The sequence below is a fragment of the Silurus aristotelis genome, assembly GCF_946808225.1.
Source record: "Silurus aristotelis genome assembly, chromosome: 2".
NCBI lineage: Eukaryota > Metazoa > Chordata > Actinopteri > Siluriformes > Siluridae > Silurus > Silurus aristotelis.
Window position 1 is genome coordinate 23146257 of NC_139575.1, and position 20345 is coordinate 23166601.

A 20345-nucleotide genomic window follows, 5' to 3' on the forward strand; every position below is an offset into this window, starting at 1 on the left:
GAATGCAGCAGCCAGAATTCTCACAAGGTTAAGAAAATATGACCACATAACCCCGATCTTATCGTCCCTACATTGGCTTCCGGTTAAGTTTCGAATAGACTACGAACTACTGCTACTCACTTATAAAGCACTAAATGAATTGGCTCCCATGTATCTCTCCAGTCTTCTAACATGCTACAATCCCGCACGCTCCCTGAGATCTCAAAACTCTGGGCTTCTAGTAGTTCCTAGAATAGCAAAGTCCACTAAAGGTGGTAGAGCGTTTTCACATTTAGCTCCTAAACTCTGGAATAGTCTTCCTGACAGTGTTCGGGGCTCAGACACACTCACCCAGTTAAAGTGCAGATTAAAAACATATATTTTTAGCAAAGCCTACACATAACACACATCACATCACAACCTTGTGCTCCAGAACATCTGATCACATGCACATTATCAACTTGTGCTGTTAATATCATGAACAGCAGCTACGCTAACTCCTCTCCACTGCTTCTCTTTTTCTCCCCATCGCGAGGCTTCCTGAGGTTTGGCCAGCTCCAGTCACGTCCCACCTCATGAAGATTATGGACTTTAAAGAAGTAGATGCCAAACTTGCAAACATCCTGAACCATCTAGAGACGTACCAGTGCCAATTGGATCTCACTGCATGTGTGGAGTTTGACATTGGACTTGAAGTGTTTAAAGGCTCTGGCATGGAGAAGCTGATGCTGGATCTGTGATGATCACAAATGTTGAGCACAGTAGCTCCTACTTTTATACCAAAGACTGTTGAAAGAACATTTACTTATAATCTTATACTCCAGTGCTCATGTTAGTTCTTACTCTCCAGTGTTCTGTATTGTTGAAAGATTTATGATCAAACTCTTGATGTCACCCAAATGAGGATGGGTTCCCCTTTTGAGTCTGGTTCCTCTCAAGGTTTCTTCCTCATTACATCTAAGGGAGTTTTTCCTTGCCACAGTCGCCATGGCTTGCTCAACTGTTGATTTCTGTAAAGCTGCTTTGAGACAATGCCTGTTGTGAAAAGCGCTATACAAATAAACTTGACTTGACTTGACTTGACTTGACTTGGTGGATGTTTGATGCATGCAAATGTTAATGATCTATCTTTGCAGTTATAATTTCTCATTTTGCTTGAAATATATCAATTGTATTGTATGAGTATACACAGAGTATATCCACAACTTCACCAGAGGTGTTTTATTGTGGCCTACATAGACTATATAATTAATTGGGAAGCTAGCATGACATAATGCATGCAGAATATTACACTTTGTCAGTTATAATATAATTGGACCATAGATTTAAAGTTATATGACTATATGGAATATATTTTAACAAAAATAATAATAATAATAATATAAACCTATATGATTAGTTTGGAATATAATCAAAGCCAACATGCTAATTTTTTTTTTTGGGCAAATTTCCGATTCTTTATATTGGCATCTGGGTAACATTTAAAGAGGACAAGAAAGGCCAGAAGACCCCCTCAGACCCTAGAACTGCCTCTACTTATGCCACAGTGCAAATCCAATGTATTTAAGGCATTAAAAAACCCAAAATGCCTAGGCTGAAAGAAGAGATTGCATATATATATATATATATATATATATATATATATATATATATATATATATATATATATATATATATATATATATATATATATATATATATATAAGTATAATAGTGCATTATTGAATTGTAATTACACAGAAAGAACACAAAACCTTCAAAAACTTTGAAGGCAGTGGGCTGAAGCTAAGCGATGGCTCAGTTATTTATAAATACAATGGATTAAATGATTTCAATCAATGTGTTCGTTTTTAATAATTGATTTGTCGATCCATAAGTCTTTCAAAATCTCAATTTGATTAATTATTCATGTCCCTGAACCACAATTACACAGTACAAGCAGATACTGACAATGAAAATATTCGCTGTTCACTGTCAACTCTTGCCGAATGAAAGTGGTTTATGGACATCTAATTATTACAATTACAAAATCACAAAAATGAGCTTTATAAAACCAAAATAGGCAATCTAATCTTCATTCTAGTTCACATAAAACATACACAAAAGAAGACGGTAAACAGAAAATTCACTTGTGCCTGTTTTATTTTGGGTACATTAATTCTGAGGCCTGATATTTGCATTAGATTGCATTTGCAAATTTTTGAAAGTTTTTGCCTGTCCATGCAAAACTATGCTGGACAAAACTATCCAGCAAAGGGAAAGAATAAGAATTAAGAAAAAATTGCCATTAGGCTGTAATCTTTATTAATCCAGAAAGTGCATGACAATGTTAATAAGGAGATAAGCGTGTCTCTGCAATTGTAAACATGCATATTAAAAGGCATGTGTTGAGATATTCTTGCTGAAATGGTCACAAGGATAAATTTGCTTTCGGAGCTGAACATTGCAAAGCACTTCGATTATCCTAAAAAGGGCCAAACTGCTGCAGACAAATGTACTTTCTCTTATTTGTTCCTCCATACTCAAGACCATTATCCTCTTTTCTTATTCTTACTATTTCATTTAATATACTATAGCTAAATGAGTTCAAAATTGCACAAACAATTACACAGTTGGCTACAGTAAACCGAAATGAAGTATTCACACAAACGTACAAAACAAAAAATACATGTATTGAAAAAATACAAAATAAATCCATTTCACATTACCAATAGCACCTGCAGTGCAATGCAAAGACACAAAAAACTCAATAAAACAGAAAAAAAAGTCAAATAAAAATAAAGCTTTTGAAAACAATAACAACATTTAAATTAAGGATCGGGTTTGGTCCTTGACCCTCATTGGTCCTGCCAATTTGGCTGGGAAGTTGGCATTTACAAGTTTTTATTTTTATTTGACCTGGATATTCAGTTTTTGACAGCATTTCCGAGTATGTCTATTTTAAAATGTGTCTACTGGCAGCTTAAGTGCTCTTATAAGTACTGCTTTATTACAGTATACATAAAGCACCAATCAGCCTTTCAGCAGCAGAATATACAGATCATATTCATCAGCATTTTCCCTTTTTTTTTTTCTTTCTTTCTTTCTTTCTTTTTTTTTTTTTTTTTTTTTTTTTTACAAATTGGTCACGAATCTTTCTAGAAGTTGAATTTATTTTACAGTGTATAGAATCCCTGTTCATTTAATGCAGTATCTGACAAACTATTACTACTATAGTGGCATGGCTCTATTCATTCAGTGGCTCCATGTTGATTTCTAAATTGCTGGGATGCTACACACAGTGTTTAGCTTATTCAATACAGTGAAACCTAATCCTCTCACCAAGCCTTTGCTTAATTACAGTACAGAATGCACAAATTGTGTGTGTGTGGGCTCTGCGTGGAATGGCCTGTCGTTAACTCTACAGAGATCAGTGCAACATTCTGCTTCATTCTACTGTTTCATTAATACCATAAAATCAATGGTGAAACTTTTATGGCATGCTATATAGGAACATTCTATATAGTTTCTTGTACCAAAAACAGGTTTTGTTAAAAATATCACATAACATTTATATATATATATATATAAAAAAAGTTTTAGATGCGGATTGATGCTAATTTGACAACTTCAGGTTTATATCCAACAGTATCAGGCTAATTGTGGCTTAGAAAAAAAAGAATGAACTTGTTGGCACACTCTGAATGTGTGAGGTTATAATTCAACCCAACAATCAGTCTCTAATAAACATGGCAACAGACGTCGGTATACTTCATTCCTCCATAAAGTATACTCTTAGATATATGTATATTCCTGTACAATTTGTTTTAATGATCTGGCAGTAATCGCTGCAGGGGAAGCAGTCAGTATACTACTTCCTGCTCTTGGAGCGCTGACTGGCAAGTCGCTTCATGAAGCAGCATGTTACCATGGCAATGATGACCACTCCCACAAACAGGGCAGAGGAGACACCAACCACCAGTGGTATAAGGAGAAGGTCAGCAACTGGACAAAAAGAGAGAGAAAATAAATGCAAACAACAGATCCGTATATAGTAGTTCAACAGTTCATGCTGGCTCTTACTGGCAAACTCGTGTAAACAATAGCATAGCAGTCACTAAAACTGAGTCATTACTGTTGTGTCAAAATTAATGAAAGCAAGTGGCTAAAATTTATCTTTCTTTAACAAGGATCCTTTTCTGTCTTTCTTTCTTCCTTTAATAAAGGCTTCACAGTAATAAGACCACAAATATGTTGTATAAACAATGTCCTTTCTGGATTTTTTTAATTTTTTTTTTCCCCCCCACAAAGGCTTGGAAACTACCGAACTAATAAATACAAATATAAAAACATAAACATAAGCTGTTAACACTGAAGGCTATGAAAAGGGGAAGGAGAAGTACCAACAAAGCCACAATATCACACTGTTCATAAGTTCTATATTTTTATTTCCCTAAACTTACCTCTTGCATATAAATATACATGCACCATTGTTGACTCTGCCCTGGCACCTGTATTGTACCAGCCTCCATGAGGGTCCTGGGTCCATACTTCTGCCTTGCAGTGGTAATCCCCTTGATCATCCTCGTGTGCTGAAAAGATGCGGAGTCTGTAGCTTCCAGTAGAAATACGGTCAACGCTTATTTCACTTCCATTACTATATATACTAGACATTCCATCGTAGGTCAGTGTTGCGAGTATACTGCCTTTGTCAGCTCCCGGGGCCAAATTTACTTGCCCATCTACCACCCGCTTCTTCTGCCACCACTGCACTTCCACCTGCGCGGGGCCTGTGGTCACCACGGAGACATTACAGAGCAAAGTGACAATGCTTCCGCGTTTCAGGAGTGGCCGATGTGGTAGCTCGATGACTGCTAGGACACTCACCTCTGTGCCAACACAAGGAAAATCAGCATTTTAAACACAGGAATGACATAACAACCTCTGTGACCACTCTATTTAACGGATTAAATTTCCCGTGCTGTTACTCTGCTGTGACTCATTGGTAATATTTTTTAATGCTCATGGTTAAAAGCATTGCATTAGTAGCCTTTTGCTCTTACCACATAATGACTTTGACCTTTTTAATGGAGTTTTGTGGGCATCACCAAACTCACATGCTGGTGATTTATGTAAGATTAACAAAAATGCAAATACAAAGAACTTTACACAAACACTTAAACACAAACCATTTTCTACATTGCCAAACATAGAAATACTTTTTTTTGTTTTCTCGTATATTCACAAGGTTTGTTTGCTATTTAGCTTCCCTAAATTAAATTTTTTTTTTTTGTACCATGGAAAAAAGGAACAATAGTTATTGTTATCTACATAAGTTAACATTATCTACATAAGAATAAAACCATAACGGTTTCATATTACCCTATACTGCCAGTACAAATGTCTCGCAGACACTCACCTTTCGTCTTAAGGCTGACCATTACACCCTCTGACCTCTGAGTAAGTGTAGCAGGGCTGGACGGTGCCGGACTCAGCTTGCCAGCATACACACTCACAGCGCAGCGATATTGTCCAGCATCACCCGGGTGGGTGGAGAAGCGTCGCAGAGAAAATCTCCCTTCTGCACCTTTCTCCATGCTGCCCCCTCCTCCACTACTGATATCATCCCCCCAGCTCACGATTCCGTTGGGGCTCATGCGGGCCACCTCTACTTCCACTCCTCCTACTGGCCCACGCCGCAACCACTGCACCAGCAGAGCTGAGCGATTCCATGAACCCACACCTGACACCTGACACGTCAGGCTGAGAGGAGACCCAGGTTGAAGTGTCACCTCACCCGCTGGGATGGTGCTCACAGACAGACTGTCCGCTTCAGCAAATAACAAGTGTTAAACAGGTATTGTACAGAACAAATTATTTATAATGATTAAATAAGTGATATTTCAAATAAGAAGCTTTCCAGGGATGCAATGATTTTATAACAATCCCACCACACGAATGGTTTAGTCTTAATAATACCTCACACCAACATTATAAAGTTCTATCTACTACCTTTTTTTTTTTAACCTAAAGGACTGACAGTTTAAACCCATTATCTGTACTATCATTACATTTTTTTTTGTATATGCATAAATAATAATAATAATAATAATAATAATAATAATAATAATCGCAGACCCCTTGGCTATTATGCTTTCACAGATCCCATTTTAAAAATCAGGGTTCTAAGTAAGGCTGAAACGATTCCTCTGTGTAACTAGAGTGATACGAATACAAAAATGTTTCAATGCTTGGTTTAGTCCATTTAACTACACACGGAGCATTTTGTTTCCCCACGGACCATTACTACTGATACACCACCAGCTAAACTCTGGACCGCTCTGGACAGGTAAACACTATGGAAGCCCGTTTTCGCAACGTAAAAACAAAGTTCGCCTAATTCTGATTTTTTTTTTTCTCTCACAATTGCGACTTTACTTCTCGCAAGTATTACTTTTTTTTAGCCAATAGGGCGACGTCTCCCCCCTGCAGTGCCAGAAAGCTTTACACATTGAAAATGAAATAGGCAACAATCAAAAGAATCGCATGGTATCAAACTCAGCCTCCAATCCCTGTAGAGAACTCTGTCTAACAATCAGCTCTGGAGGAGACCGAACAAGATGAAGTAGAGGAGCCTTGTTCATACACCAACAGCTTCAACCCACAACATGGTTACTGGTGGATGTAACAGAAATGTTGGATGTTTACGAGAAATAAAGTCACAATTTCGAAAAAAAAAAGTCAGAATTGTGAGTAATAAACCCAGAGTTACGAGAAATAAAGTATGTATAAAAGCCTGTTTCTGCTACGTTGATAGACGTTTTTTTTTCTTGCAAGTCCGACTTTTCCAAGAAAAATGGTAGCCGGAAACGGGCTTCCAACCAAAACAGAAGATTCAGGCCAAAGAAAATGACAGAAAGTTTCGAAAGTTTTGTATCATTTCAAACTAAAATATAAAAAAGTCATTTAAAGTCATTCAAAAAAAATTAATAAATAAATAATATATATATATATATACACACACACACACATATATATATATTTATATTTACATATTTTTATATATATTATACATATTTTAATTTGCATTTTGATGTAATACGCCAATCAAATGCACTAAATGGGTTTAGTTTTCACAAATAATCTTGTATGCAATTTCAGCAATAAAAATGTAAATTTTTCTAAAAAGGAAACAAATTACTTGTTCATTTTAAGCGACCCGTCTTATTTTCTGTTGTATATTTAGTATCGCTCTTTAATAAAGAAAAAGTACTTCTTATCTGTTTACTCGATTAATTAGTATTTACTATTACGATTACTAAAAAACTTGATAGCTGCAGCCCTTCTTCTAAGCCATGTTGAATATATATTAGTGTTGTCACTGTCTCTCACATAAATAAAGCACAATAAAACATTAGGAAACCAAATATCAATATAACGGTAAACACATCGAACACTCAAAGCGGGATCATATTTAAACTGGACAAAGTACAAACTATGCATCATGGTATCATTAGCGTTTTGGCATAATGTGTAATGTGTCAGCTTTAATATACAGTAGCAGTGTTATTTAGACCAAACTGCTTGGGTTTTTTTTAGGGAGTACTATGATAAAAAAAAAGATTTCTCATGGAATATAAAAATAAGAAGTTAGATGTTGCAACTTCTTACCAAGTGGTTGCACGGAGAGGTTTCCCAGTTCCATGGTTCTCTGGGCGATGCGTTCCCATTGGCCTGATGGGTCCAAGACCCACTGTGCTGCCTCACAGAAATACGATCCGGAATCCTCCAATGCCAGCGCGCTTATTTTCATAATGTAAAGGTCCTTCTCATCATCTCCACTCCTCTTTTCCATAAAAATCTCACCATTCTTGTACCTCTTTTCATAAGATCCTCCCCGGCCAGGGGTTACACGTAACTCACGGTCGATAGAGATGATTTCCTTTAGGTTGTGACCCAGAGACCCGGAGTCTGTGCTGCCTCGCATTCCGAATGTGACAGACAAATGTGTGTGCTGTGTTGAGTGAACAGCAGCGGCACATGTCAGCTGAAGCTCTGTCCCTTCTATCACAGGCTGACCGTTTAGAATCCGAGTGTGGGTTATCAGCAGCGTGTCTGTAATCACTGTGAACGATAAATACAAGATATTACAACAACATAACAAAAAAATTTAACCAATATAAACGCCAGTATAAATATGTTCCATTTAGAATCCATGTTAGATACCTTTGACATCCACAGATGCACTGTAGCTGCCTTGGTATTGCATATCAGTGCTTGGGGTATAACATTCATAACGTCCCTGATCTTCTGGCAGAAGCCTTTGAATCACCAGTCTGGCTTTGTCACCAGAGTCCCTCTCCACCCGAACTTCACCTGAATTTACACGCCCCTGGAAAGGGGCATAAGGAAAGCCTCTATCTCTAGTGGACACCACCCCAATCTGTCTTCCTTCTGCATCCTCACGGTGCAAGAACCACTCAAAGTCCTGGATTCGTGAACCCTGATACCCTGAAACATTACAGGGCAGAGACAGGGAGAATCCAGCTACACGATACAATGGACCTGGTGGAAGAGTCACCTCACGGCACACAACACTCTGAAACTCTGTCAGATTGAAATAAAAGGGAAACAGAAAGTGAATGAGTGGGTAAGATACGTAAAGAGAAATATACATATACACACACACACACACACACACACATATATATATATATATATATATATATATATATATATATATATATATATATATATATATATATATATATATATATATATATATAATTACTGCATTATTTGCATATTCGCTTCAATAATAAAAATAAAACATATGGATGTATCAAAGATTTTACAATCAATCTGACAAAACCCTAGAACAGAATCACTTACTGTGTGAGACTTGGGCCTAGTCAACACACCAACTAATTTAAAAACATACGATCACTTATACATTAGATTTTTTTTTTAAAGGTGCTTTTGTCAGTCATAAAACATTGTTTTTCAATAATGCTGATGATTGTATGATCTTCCCAGCTCAAAGACAGAGAAACCATGTTGTTTCATTTTGATGTTCTTTTTATTTAATACTGTTCTACTTTGGTTGGAATACAGCAATGCTGTGGCTTGATATTTCTTAAAAGTTTTCCTGAGATCTTACATTTGTATTAAGCTTAAGCATTTACATATTTTCCTACAGGTCCCATGGATGTACAAGGTGCATTGGACATAATGATATGCATGACTACATCTGACTATACCCAAAATGGGGCTTAGTTCTCGACTTCGCAAACTCCTCGACTATGAAGACTCTAAGCTTGTTTACTTACTCTCACCCGTTGCTCAGCACCCCACTTGGCAGCCCAACCCACAAAGCAAGCATGAGCTGTGCATCTCAACAAAAGAGCTTTATGCATGTAGTAACTGGTGCTGTTCTCATCCTAAGGGTTCACTGGTAATCAGTTATGTCAGACTTGGAGATGAACAGTATTTTATATGTGTGTCAGTCTTTTATTAGTACCAATAATACAACTGTACACTTTAATACATTAATCTCACCACTTGACTCTTATAACCAATTCTTCAATTATAGCAGACATCCTTCAATTTCTAGATTTCTAAACCTTTTTAAGTTTTGCTCTCAAGTGTCCATCAGTGAACAGTTCATAACATTAAAAATGATAAAACTGTAATGAATTTAGTGTCACCGGGATGAGGATGGATTCCCTTTTGAGTCTGGTTTCTCTCAAGTTTTACTTCCTCATACCATCTCAGGGAGTTTTTTCTTGCCACTCGCTTGCTCATTAGTTGTTAACTTGTAGAGACTTATTTTATATGTCTTACATTATATTCATAATCAATTTGTTAAAACATATTCAAATAAAACTGAATTACATTTTAAATAGTACTTTATCCAATGATTTAGAACAATTTCAAAAATATACGTTTCGCCAATCTGTACTTCGTTAAATGGTTTATTCAAATGTCTGAATATGATCTGAACGTTTTTGAACTTACTTTAATGACTTTTGATTTGCATGATTTGCCTACTTGTAAACACACACACACACACACACACACACACACACACACACACACACACAGAGCTCTGTGTACATACTGTCATTAGAAGCTTCGCCTTATATGGATAAGCAGTTTGCACTGTGCACACCTCACTGTCAACCTTTTACTAATTACATAGGAGGTATACACACCACACACACACACACACACACATACACACTCACACACACACAAAACCTGAAAAACGAAACACGAGGTCCTGTATGTGTCATGTGTCTGATGTACTTGTGATGACATGATACACGATTTTCCCCTCCACCCCACCTGTACTCAGACAAACATCCCTGTTTATCCTCAAAAGTGGAGCAGATCAGCCGGAGTACAGGTTCAGTCAGTCTGTTAAAGCGGATCATGACAGAATGAAAAGTGTGACCACTAGGAGTGTGTGACACACAAACCATGTAAATGTCCGACCTTCTCCTACGTGTCTGCTGTATATCTGATTATAACTCACACAACCAGCACAGCCAGAATGTAAAAACCCACTACACTGTGACTGAACACTCAACTGCTGGGTTTGGGTCTGGATGAATATAAAAGTCTGGCTTTCATGGTAAGGCTAAACGTTGCAGGACTGTATGAGAAAGATTATTTCTTTGCCTGTTTCGTAATTAAGATACAAAATAACACGAACCAGTCAAATAAATGAATGAGATCAGGTGTCAGTGTCAGATACTCAGCGCATGTACATACTGTGAGTTACTGTACATTCAGAATAAAGGAGTATATAAAAGTGTTAGAAAACCGATCCGATCAGACTCACCCCAGAACAGAGCAATCAGCACTATCATCCAGCATGGTGCCATCTCGCTTCCCAGTATTCCCATTCACACCCAACTGGTTTTCACAGTGACACACATAGCGTCCTGATTAGTCTAGATAAACCTGGGGTTAGACGCTCGGATTAAAACACACCCACATACACTACACGGACGCGCTAGTCCGCTAAACCAACTCATATAATATCAATTAAATATAATATATCATGTCACAACGTCTATGTTATTATCTAGTGAATAAAAGTCTAATCTATAACATTACAAAGACGCGCGACTCCAACGTGACAATATTGTTCCAGCCCCTGTCTTCTCTCTCGGTGGGCGGGGACAATTAAAATCTGAATCCTGTAGCTGCACAGCCATTGGTCAGCATATGACCGACACTCCTTTCAGCCAATGGGAACCAGGTGTGATGACGCAAGCGGTGCAGTTGGCCATAGAAATGAGAGGCGATGGCGTAGCTTTTCGTCTAGCACTTTTAAGCGGGTTCACCACACACTTTCACATTCATTCACCCTGCACACAGTCTCACTTAGTATCCAGAGGTCGTAAATGTGTTATAACACCACAGTAAACCTACTAAATATAATAATAATATAAATATAATATAAAAGTATTAGATGTTATATTAGTATATAAACTCTACTAATAATTTACACATGCACAATACATGACGTAATGTATTCCCTCTGTGATGAACAAAGTGATCAAATCAATAATCTATAATAATCTATAATAATCTATCTATCTATCTATCTATCTATCTATCTATCTATCTATCTATCTATCTATCTATCTATCTATCTATCTATCTATCTATCTATCTATCTTCACATATCTAGTTCAGTTCAGTTATATTTGTATTTTGCTGAGATAAAACAATTATAAAGTTGGAATGTATGTTTATTGTTTATTGTTTATTATTTAAGGTGTGCTGTTCAATGATCAATCAATCTGTGGTCCTAAGCTATTGAAGCGGACCGTTGATATTTACAGTCCAAATCCATCCCAATAGTTCTTGAGCTGCTTGTTAACTGTATAAATATACCTTTGTCCTATTATTGTATGTCTCTTTGTACCACTTTCCTTAAGTTTATATTGTTAACTATTAAAATATTTCAAATATGCTATTTTCAGAAGTTTTTTATATTGTTGCTTTATGTTATGTTTATGTTCATAGAGTATCATTAAAATGTTGAACTAATTATTACAATAAAATGTATGACTCTTATTAGTCCCGTATAAGGCAATTATTTATGTTTAATCTTTATAATTTTGGAAAAACAACATGTACATGTACCTTGCACAATGACAATAAAGTTGAATCTAATCTAAAATCAGGCAATGCACATTACTTTCAGTATCTTGGTGAGTCCAGGTCTCTTTGAGCCTATACCAGGGGTACTGCATGTAAGACCTGTCTTTCAAAGCACACTTTTTGCATTCATGTGGTCTTTCACACCTAGGGCAATTAATCTTAGCTAATCCACACAATTACATGTTTTTGGGAGGTTGGATGAAACCAGACTACTCAACAGAAACTCATGAAAACATAGGTGCCACATCAAAAATATTCTCTCCATTTAACCCAATTTTAGGATTAAAACAAGAACACTGGATATGTCTTGCAATGCTACCACCTGGAACATATATTTGATTCATTGGAATCATTTGATTTGTGTGTCATCATCAGAGGGGTGGCCTCCCTGTTGCTGTGTGTGCCCATAAGTTTATTGCAAGCACATAGAGGGTTTAGTGTTTGCTGGCATGTTCCCATCTTAATTGAGTGTAAGATAATATTTTTTCCTCTTTATGTTCTGCTGTCATTTATGTGGTCATAAATTTATTCATAATGCATCACGGTGCAAAACATGGAGCATTGATTCCCTATAACTCCAGGGATCTTGGTTTGACAGGCTATTGTCTTTGTGGAGTTTGTCTGCATGCTTTGTGATTGTGTGATTGTCACGCTAATAAAAACTTTGATGAAATAAAAGATCCAGATTTCCATATTGAAGATCTTTTGAACACACTGACTTTATATAAGGTTATGAGAAAGTAATGACTCATAATTGCCATATATCTTGGCACCTAGAAAAGGATGGGTTTTTTTTCTGAGTCACAGAGGTTTCTTAATCTTTTCAGGGAGTTTTTGCTATGGAACTTACTCATCAGGGATATACAATTAAATCAATTTCTGTATTTCTGTAGAGCAGCTTTGTGACATTCCAGTTGTTAAAAAGACTGTATAAAATGTTTCTAAATGTGAAAGGAAACACACTGTGACCCTAATAAAATAACTTTATTTTGGAACACCAGTATTTAGTTATTTATCAGCAGTATTTATTTTTAGGCCCCAATCAAACATTTCTAAACCTTTGCTGTAGAACTATTTAAAAGAAATAACATAAACATTGTTTTTTCCCCCTACTTCTGTAAAACAAAAAGTGTTTTATGCCCACATTACCTGAGCATTTCAGATTGATTGGGACTGTTCAGGTAAAGAGAGTCAGCATTAAAAACTATATGTCTTGTGTATATCTTATTCGAACCTAGAAAAGAGCAAAGTCTACCTTGCCTGTCATAAGTTAAGTCTCTTGGCTGCCTAGATGTAATAATAATCTTATGATTAGTGTATATAATGAACAGATATTGGACCCCCTGAAAACAGTGGAACCACTCTTCCACGAGTTGTTTAACTGCCAGGAGTCTCAGTTACTGGTGTAGTAACATTCAGCTGAGGACAACCTTTTGGAAAAGACTCAGTAAAGCTTAGGTTTCTTTCTAAAATTTTGCAATATCACTGACCCAAAATCGTTTTTTAAAGCAACCTTATCTATATTTTTAGGTATCTGGGTGTTTTAGGATGTAAGCTTATGTGAAACTTCATTGAGGTCTTGGAGTCTTTGAATTTACCAAGCCTCTATAGGGTGTGTCAGAACTGAACCGTTATGAATTGGTGGTGTAAATTGGCAAACCAAGAACTTCTCTAGCTCTCTCTAGTGCTTCCACTCAACTAGCTCATCCATATTGAAGTTCATGACTATAAGATGCAGGCCATTTTATTTACCCTGGGAATACACTATTGCTTTCATTGTCGGAGTGTACATTCCCCCCAGCGCTAATGCTAAAGAGGCACTGTGTGAACTTCATGGGGCTATTAGCGAGCTGCAGAATGCTCACGCTTGTATTGTGCTAAGTCCCACCCCCACCTCGGCTACTCAGACCACATGTCTGTTATGCCAATTCCAGCATACAGACTGCTCGTCAGACACTCTAAACCAGTTCTGAAACAGGTGAAAACCTGGCCAGCAGGAGCCACCTCTGCTCTTCAGAACTGTTTTGAGTACACTGACTAGTACAGGTTTGAGAAGGCTGCAACCAATGGCGATTCCATCAACTTGGAGGAGTACACATCATCAGTGATCAGCTACTTCAACAAGTGCGTTGATGAAGTGACCATCACCAAGACCATCAATACACACTCCAACCAGAAGCCATAGATGACCACAAAGGTGCATGTGCCGCTAAAGTCTAGAGACTCTGCCTTCAGAGCAGGAGACAAGACAGCCTTAAGAACCGCAAGGGCCAAACCGTCTCGAGCCAATAAAGAGGTGAAACGTGAACACAACAAGAGAATCCACAGCCACTTCCATTACAGCGGAGACACCCGGCACATCCAAGCAATCACAAACTACAAGACAACTTCACTCGCTTGTGACCGTGATGCCTCCTTTTCAGATACACTGACTTCTATGCCCGGTTTAAGGTATAGAGCAACATGGTGGCAAGGAAGACACCCTCCTCTCAATGATCAGGTGCTCAATCTATGGCTGTGAAGAAAACTCTATGCGGAGTTAACCTACGGAACTATGCTGGACCAGGCAACATTTCTGGCAGAGTGTGGCCATGTTTGTAGGCCTTTGCGTACTATGAATGGAAAACAACACTGATTCTGGATTCAAGGAGGTAAAATTGTATACTTAACATAAATTAAATAAAAAAGATAAAAAAAAAGTTACAGCAAGCTACTTTTAAAAAGACTTCAAGGCTCAAACTGCATAATGCACACTTGGTTGTGGGATAAATAGTAAGTATTTAGGACATAATTGCACTGTTTGGGACACAGCTTAAGCATTTGGGACACACTTTATCAGATTAGTAGTGTTATAATAATAAAACAAGTCAATTGTGCATCTTATTGTGTACCTTATAAAAGACCAAAACATATTAGCTTTGCGCCTTGATAGCTCTAAATACCGGTAGGCAAGCCTGGAGCATGTTGAGCCATGTTGAGTGCCTCCTGCAGTTAAATGCCTCCCAATCTCGGGAGTGCGTGCTTATTTCAGTATAACAATGAAACAATGCAAGGCAAATGTGGAATAACACATTAACTCGATCCCTTTTTCTCTCTCTTTCTTTGCTGTTTTTCCAAACTTTCCACCACCCCCTTGAATCCCTGCTGGGGGAAGAATGAGGAACTGTTTGCTAGGTGCCCTGTTTGTGAACAGGTAAGAACATGCGTGCACCTACATTCCACCTCGTTGGTATGACCATTGCAGGTGCCACCCAATGAATTTTTCTTATAGCGTAGCCTAGTGTGGACAGCTAGTCTGTTGCTGTTTGTTAGTCAGGTTAAGCTTTTAAAATACAGCCTAGAGTAGTCCTTGTGGTAGTCCATGTTCTTCTACCGGTGTGAGTCTAGTCTTCCTGACACCTTTAAAAAACAAGCAAAAATTTGAATGTGTTTTAAAGGTGTCAAGAAGACTAGACTCACACCGGCAGAAGAACCATCGCGTTGGGTGTGACTAACTACGGAAGTTCTTATGACACTACGTCTGTCTTGACCCCTTACAATATTATTTGAACTTTCTTCCCATGAGGGACTATATCAAGCTCTTTCAGTACACCCAGTTTCCTGCTAAACTGTTCATCGTGCGGGCCGTCTTTGGCTTCTGCAACCACCCGCGAGACCTGTCAAACAGAATCGTGCTGAGCGACATCGCGAAACTCGGTATAGTGTCCGCATCAAGGCGCGCTATTCCTTTTTCGACCTATCGGGTATTAAATTACACGGTAGGGAATTAGTGGCATCAAGCTAACTAAAGGCTACACGCATCAAGGAGAAGCCTTTATAGGGCTAACTACCCTGCGAATATCGATAGACTAACGTGTTGTGACGAGTCTTGATTTTCTCTGTACTCAGCCATGTCAACGGTCATCAGGGGGAATTTGTCCAATATCAGGGAGGTTGCATCCTGCCCATATCCATCATCATGTGGAGCAACCATCTCAGGCAGGGACCCTTTACCCAATGTGCATTGTGTGCATGGGCCTGAAGCATGCTCAAATGCCGCTTGCGGACCCAAAAGTATGCTGTGGGACAGCCACAACAGGTCGGTTCACGGGCGTCACCGCCGTTCTTTATTCAAGTTTATGTTTTGTTTTGTCACACTGGTGTCTGGTCGCTCCGTGCTCACACGGCACTACTGGCATACACACACACACACACACACACACACACACACACCCGCTCCCTCGGCTTTTATGTGCCTCCTGATCACTGAAAAAGAAAGCACAGACATCAGGTTTTATTAGTTGCAGGTGAGGTAAATCCCCGCTTACCTGCATCCTGCCCCGCCCCCCATTCACAAACCGACGCTCGGCCACGCCCCCGCTGCCACACACCCCCACCGCCCGACTCGGAGAATCCAGTCCATCAGACGTTGAAACGTCGCCGGGGCGCCGAACAGACCAAACAGAAGTGTTATGAACTGGTGTAAGCCGAACGGAGTGGAGAAAGCCATTTTTCCCGGGATATTGGCGTCAAGGGGATCTGCTAATATCCCTTGGTTAAATCCAGTGTCGAATAAAAGCGAGCCGCACCTAACCGATCAAGCAGCTCGTCGATGCGAGGCATTGGATACGCGTCGAATTTAGACACCGCGTTGACCGTACGATAGTCCACACAGAACCGGACCGACCCGTCGGGCTTGGGAACCAAGACCACCGGGCTGCTCCAGTCGCTGTGGGACTCCTCGACCACCCCCATGTCGAGCAAGTTCCTCCCGTACCACGTTTTTTTTTTGTGTTCGGTACGGGCGACTGCGCACCACCACCCCAGAAGATGTCTCGATATGGTGTTCTATGAGAGTCATACGCCCAGGCAGGGGAGAGAATAGTCCGCAAACTCTTGCTGTAATTCTGCCCTGACCTGTGCTCACTGCGACGGCGGGAGGTGTTCTCCACAGGGGACCAAGGCGGGTTCTGATGCGGTTTTTGGTCTTACCCCTGGTCCCAGCTCCTCCCTCTCCGGGATCACTGTCGCTAGAGACACAGGCACCGCTTCATTCCACGGTTTCAGGAGATTGAGGTGGTACACCTGGAGCGCCCCGCCCCTGTCTGTGCGCCGCGCCTCATATTAAACATTCCCCACCCGCCGTGTAACCACGAAAGGCCCTTGCCACTTGGCGAGTAATATATAGCTCGAGGGGAAAATCCCCGGTGGAGATCTCCCATAGGGCAGAATCCGCCGGGGGCGGGACAGCTTTCCCGAAGTGCATGTCCCATCCGCGCATACTTCCTGAAGTAAGTGCGAAAACGCAGACCAGTTCGTGCCCAAGATCAGTGGATGGGGGAGGCGGGGACTAACCGCCGCCTTCACTCTATGGTTTTCTCCCCCGAAGCGAACCGAAATGACCACCACCGGATACTCGTGAACATCCCCGTGCACACACCTCACCTTCACCCGACGTGCCGCGTCCAATACCTCGCACCGCACCAGGCTTTGGTGGATGGTGGTCTGTTCACAGCCCGAGTCCAGCAACGCCTGGTGTGTACCCCCTTGGATACTCACCGGTATGCGGTACGCTCCCGCTTGATCGGGGGCAGCCGGTGGCGCCACGGGGACCTGAACCGACACCCCCACATCCATGACAGGACACTGGTCCAGGAAGTGGCCCGGCTCCCCGCAGCGCCAACAGACTGGCCCAGGCTTCCGCTCTGCCCCCTGTGGAAATAGAGGCACAGATCTGTGAAAGAAAGCAGAGGGAGTGGAAGCAGAAACAGAAGAGGGAGGGGCTCGTGGCCGCGCCACCGGCTTCGAGGGAAATGGCCACCGTCTCCGGGGTAGGGGAATAGGGGGAGAGGGGGAGGAGCCAGGCAGTAGTGATGGAAAGGGATCCGCGGCGGACCAGGAAGTGGCGCCCGTCGCCGCGTACGCTGCTAGGTGGTCCTCGGCCAGCTGCACTGCCTTCTCCACGGTTTCCAGTCGCTGGCACTGAACCCACTCCGGCGTCCGCGGGGGAAGACGTGCGACAAACTGCTCCAAGACGACGCGATCCATGACCTCGTCCGCGCTCCGTTCCTCGTCCAGCAGCCACCTCTGGCGCGCGTCCCTAAGCTGGTGAGCGAACGCGAACGGCCGGCCGACCTCGCGGAGCGTCAGCGAGCGTGTTCCTTTTTCCCGGGTTTCGGCACCACTATGGGAGAGCGAGTGGGAGGGAGGAAAAAGGACAGCCACAACAGGTCGGTTCACCGGCATCACCGCCGTTCTTTATTCAAGTTTATGTTTTGTTTTGACACACTGGTGTCTGGTCGCTCCGTGCTCGCACGGCACTACTGGCATACACACACACACACACACACCCCCCCGCTCCCTCAGCTTTTATGCGCCTCCTGATCATTGAAAAAGAAAGCACAGACATCAGGTTTTATTAGTTGCAGGTGAGGCAAATCCCCGCTTACCTGCGTCCTGCCCCGCCCCCCATTCACAAACCGACGCTCGGCCGAATCGCAGGTCATGCCACCTCTGTTCGATAACCTCCTCGCGGAGGAGGAGGAACGACCATGCGACGAGGATGCAGATGGCGATGCTAACGCTGACCTTTTAGATTTGGATATGGAGGACAAGGATGAGGACGACAGTGGTCCCTTCCTGGCCCAACAGTCGATACCCCACAGCGCGGGCGACGAGGTATGCAAGCGAGCAGCTGCTAAGCTAGGCCTAGCTTGGCCCGTGGCCCAGGATGCAGAAGGAGCTGAAAGGGATCTCTATGATGGGAAAAGGCTGCTGCCTGCTCAACCCGCAACGAGACAAGTCCTGCCCACCATACCAACTTGCATGAAGGAGTTGTCTCGCCATTGGTTTAGCCCCTTCAAAAGTAAGCTTCCCGCAAAAGGGTGCTCTAAGCTAGATATTCAGGGGATGGGAGACCTGGGGTTGGCCGGACCCCCAGCGGTAGAGTCTTCGGTGGCCTATCACCTCCATCCGAATTGGCACTCTATTTCCGCCTCCTCTCAAATTTCGCTGCCAAGCAAAATAGAAACACTGATGGCGTCCATTCATCAGAGGATGTACAAACATGCGGCACAGTCAGTGTGCTCGCTGAACGCTGTGACTTTACAGTCCGCATACCAGTTTTGAAGGAAGATAGGGTGAAAGCTCAACAAGGGAGTGCCCGGCACTCTGGGATGAGATTTGCGTGGTAAATGACCTTATTCTGCGCTCTTCATGAGGCGCGGTTCAGGGCTGCCGCTGCGTGATGGGCTTAGCTGTGCCAGGTGAGAGAGTGTTATGGCTGAACCTGTCAGGCTTGGGCAACACGCAGAAAGTGGAGGCGATGGATGCTGATTACGACCCCGCTAAAGGTCTCGAGAAAATGAGGGAAACCAACACTCTCAGAAAACAAGAGGACGGAGCTTTCAACCTCTAACTCGCAAGCTGACACCAAAACCATTCAGAATAAACAGGGAAAAGAGCCGATTGATGCCTGCGCAGTGCACAGAATATCTAGGGCTCAGTATAGATTCCCTCTCCTATTGAGTCATGCTGACAGAGAGGAGAATTGCATCTCTCAAACAGTGTCTCTCCCGTTTTCAGACAGGGACTATGGGCCCATTCAGAGTGTGCTTACGGATGCTGGGTTTAATAGCCTCGGTAATTCCAGTAGTACATTTGGGACTTCTCATGATGAGAGATTTTCAGCAATGCGTTGCGCGTCTGCGGTTGTGTCCCAGGCGACATCTCAGAGTAACGCATGTGTGCATCAAAATGCTCCACCAATGGGAAAACCTGCAACTTTTCGGTCAGGGATTCCCTTGGGGTGGTGTCATTTAGAGTTACTATGAGGATGGACTAGTTGGCTGGCGTTTGGCCTCCACAGCTAATCATGAGACATATAAACTACTTGGAGTTGTTGGCAGTGTTTCTGACCTTCATAAAGCGTAAACATGTCCTAATGAAAACTGACAATTCCATGGTGGTCGTATACATTAACCGGCAGGAAGGCATACATTCCCTCCAGTTGAATCAGTTGACATGAGGGTCTTATCCATTAGAGCCACTCATGTCCCAGGCGTATGGAACAGGGGTGCGGATTTATTGTCCAGAGGAATGAACCGTCGGCACCCTTTAATAAGTTGTTTTATGAAAGGAGCACGCTGTAAGTGTCTAGGCAGATGGTTCCACTGTGGGATCTGTCTATGGTCTTGGAGGCTTTTTGTCAACATCCTTTCAAGCCATTG

The 20345-nt window shown here is 41.4% G+C and overlaps 1 protein-coding gene across 1 annotated transcript; it reads right to left on the bottom strand.

The window, feature by feature from the left end:
- Positions 1-1856: 1856 nt before the first annotated feature.
- Positions 1857-11149, bottom strand: igsf8 (immunoglobulin superfamily, member 8). The gene is made up of 6 exons (XM_083561264.1): positions 10805-11149; positions 8185-8565; positions 7630-8082; positions 5378-5788; positions 4422-4847; positions 1857-3963 (listed from the first exon to the last, which is right to left on the bottom strand). The coding sequence occupies exons 1-6, from the start codon at positions 10866-10868 to the stop codon at positions 3830-3832; spliced, it is 1869 nt and encodes a 622-aa protein (XP_083417390.1). The 5' UTR covers positions 10869-11149; the 3' UTR covers positions 1857-3829.
- Positions 11150-20345: the final 9196 nt, after the last annotated feature.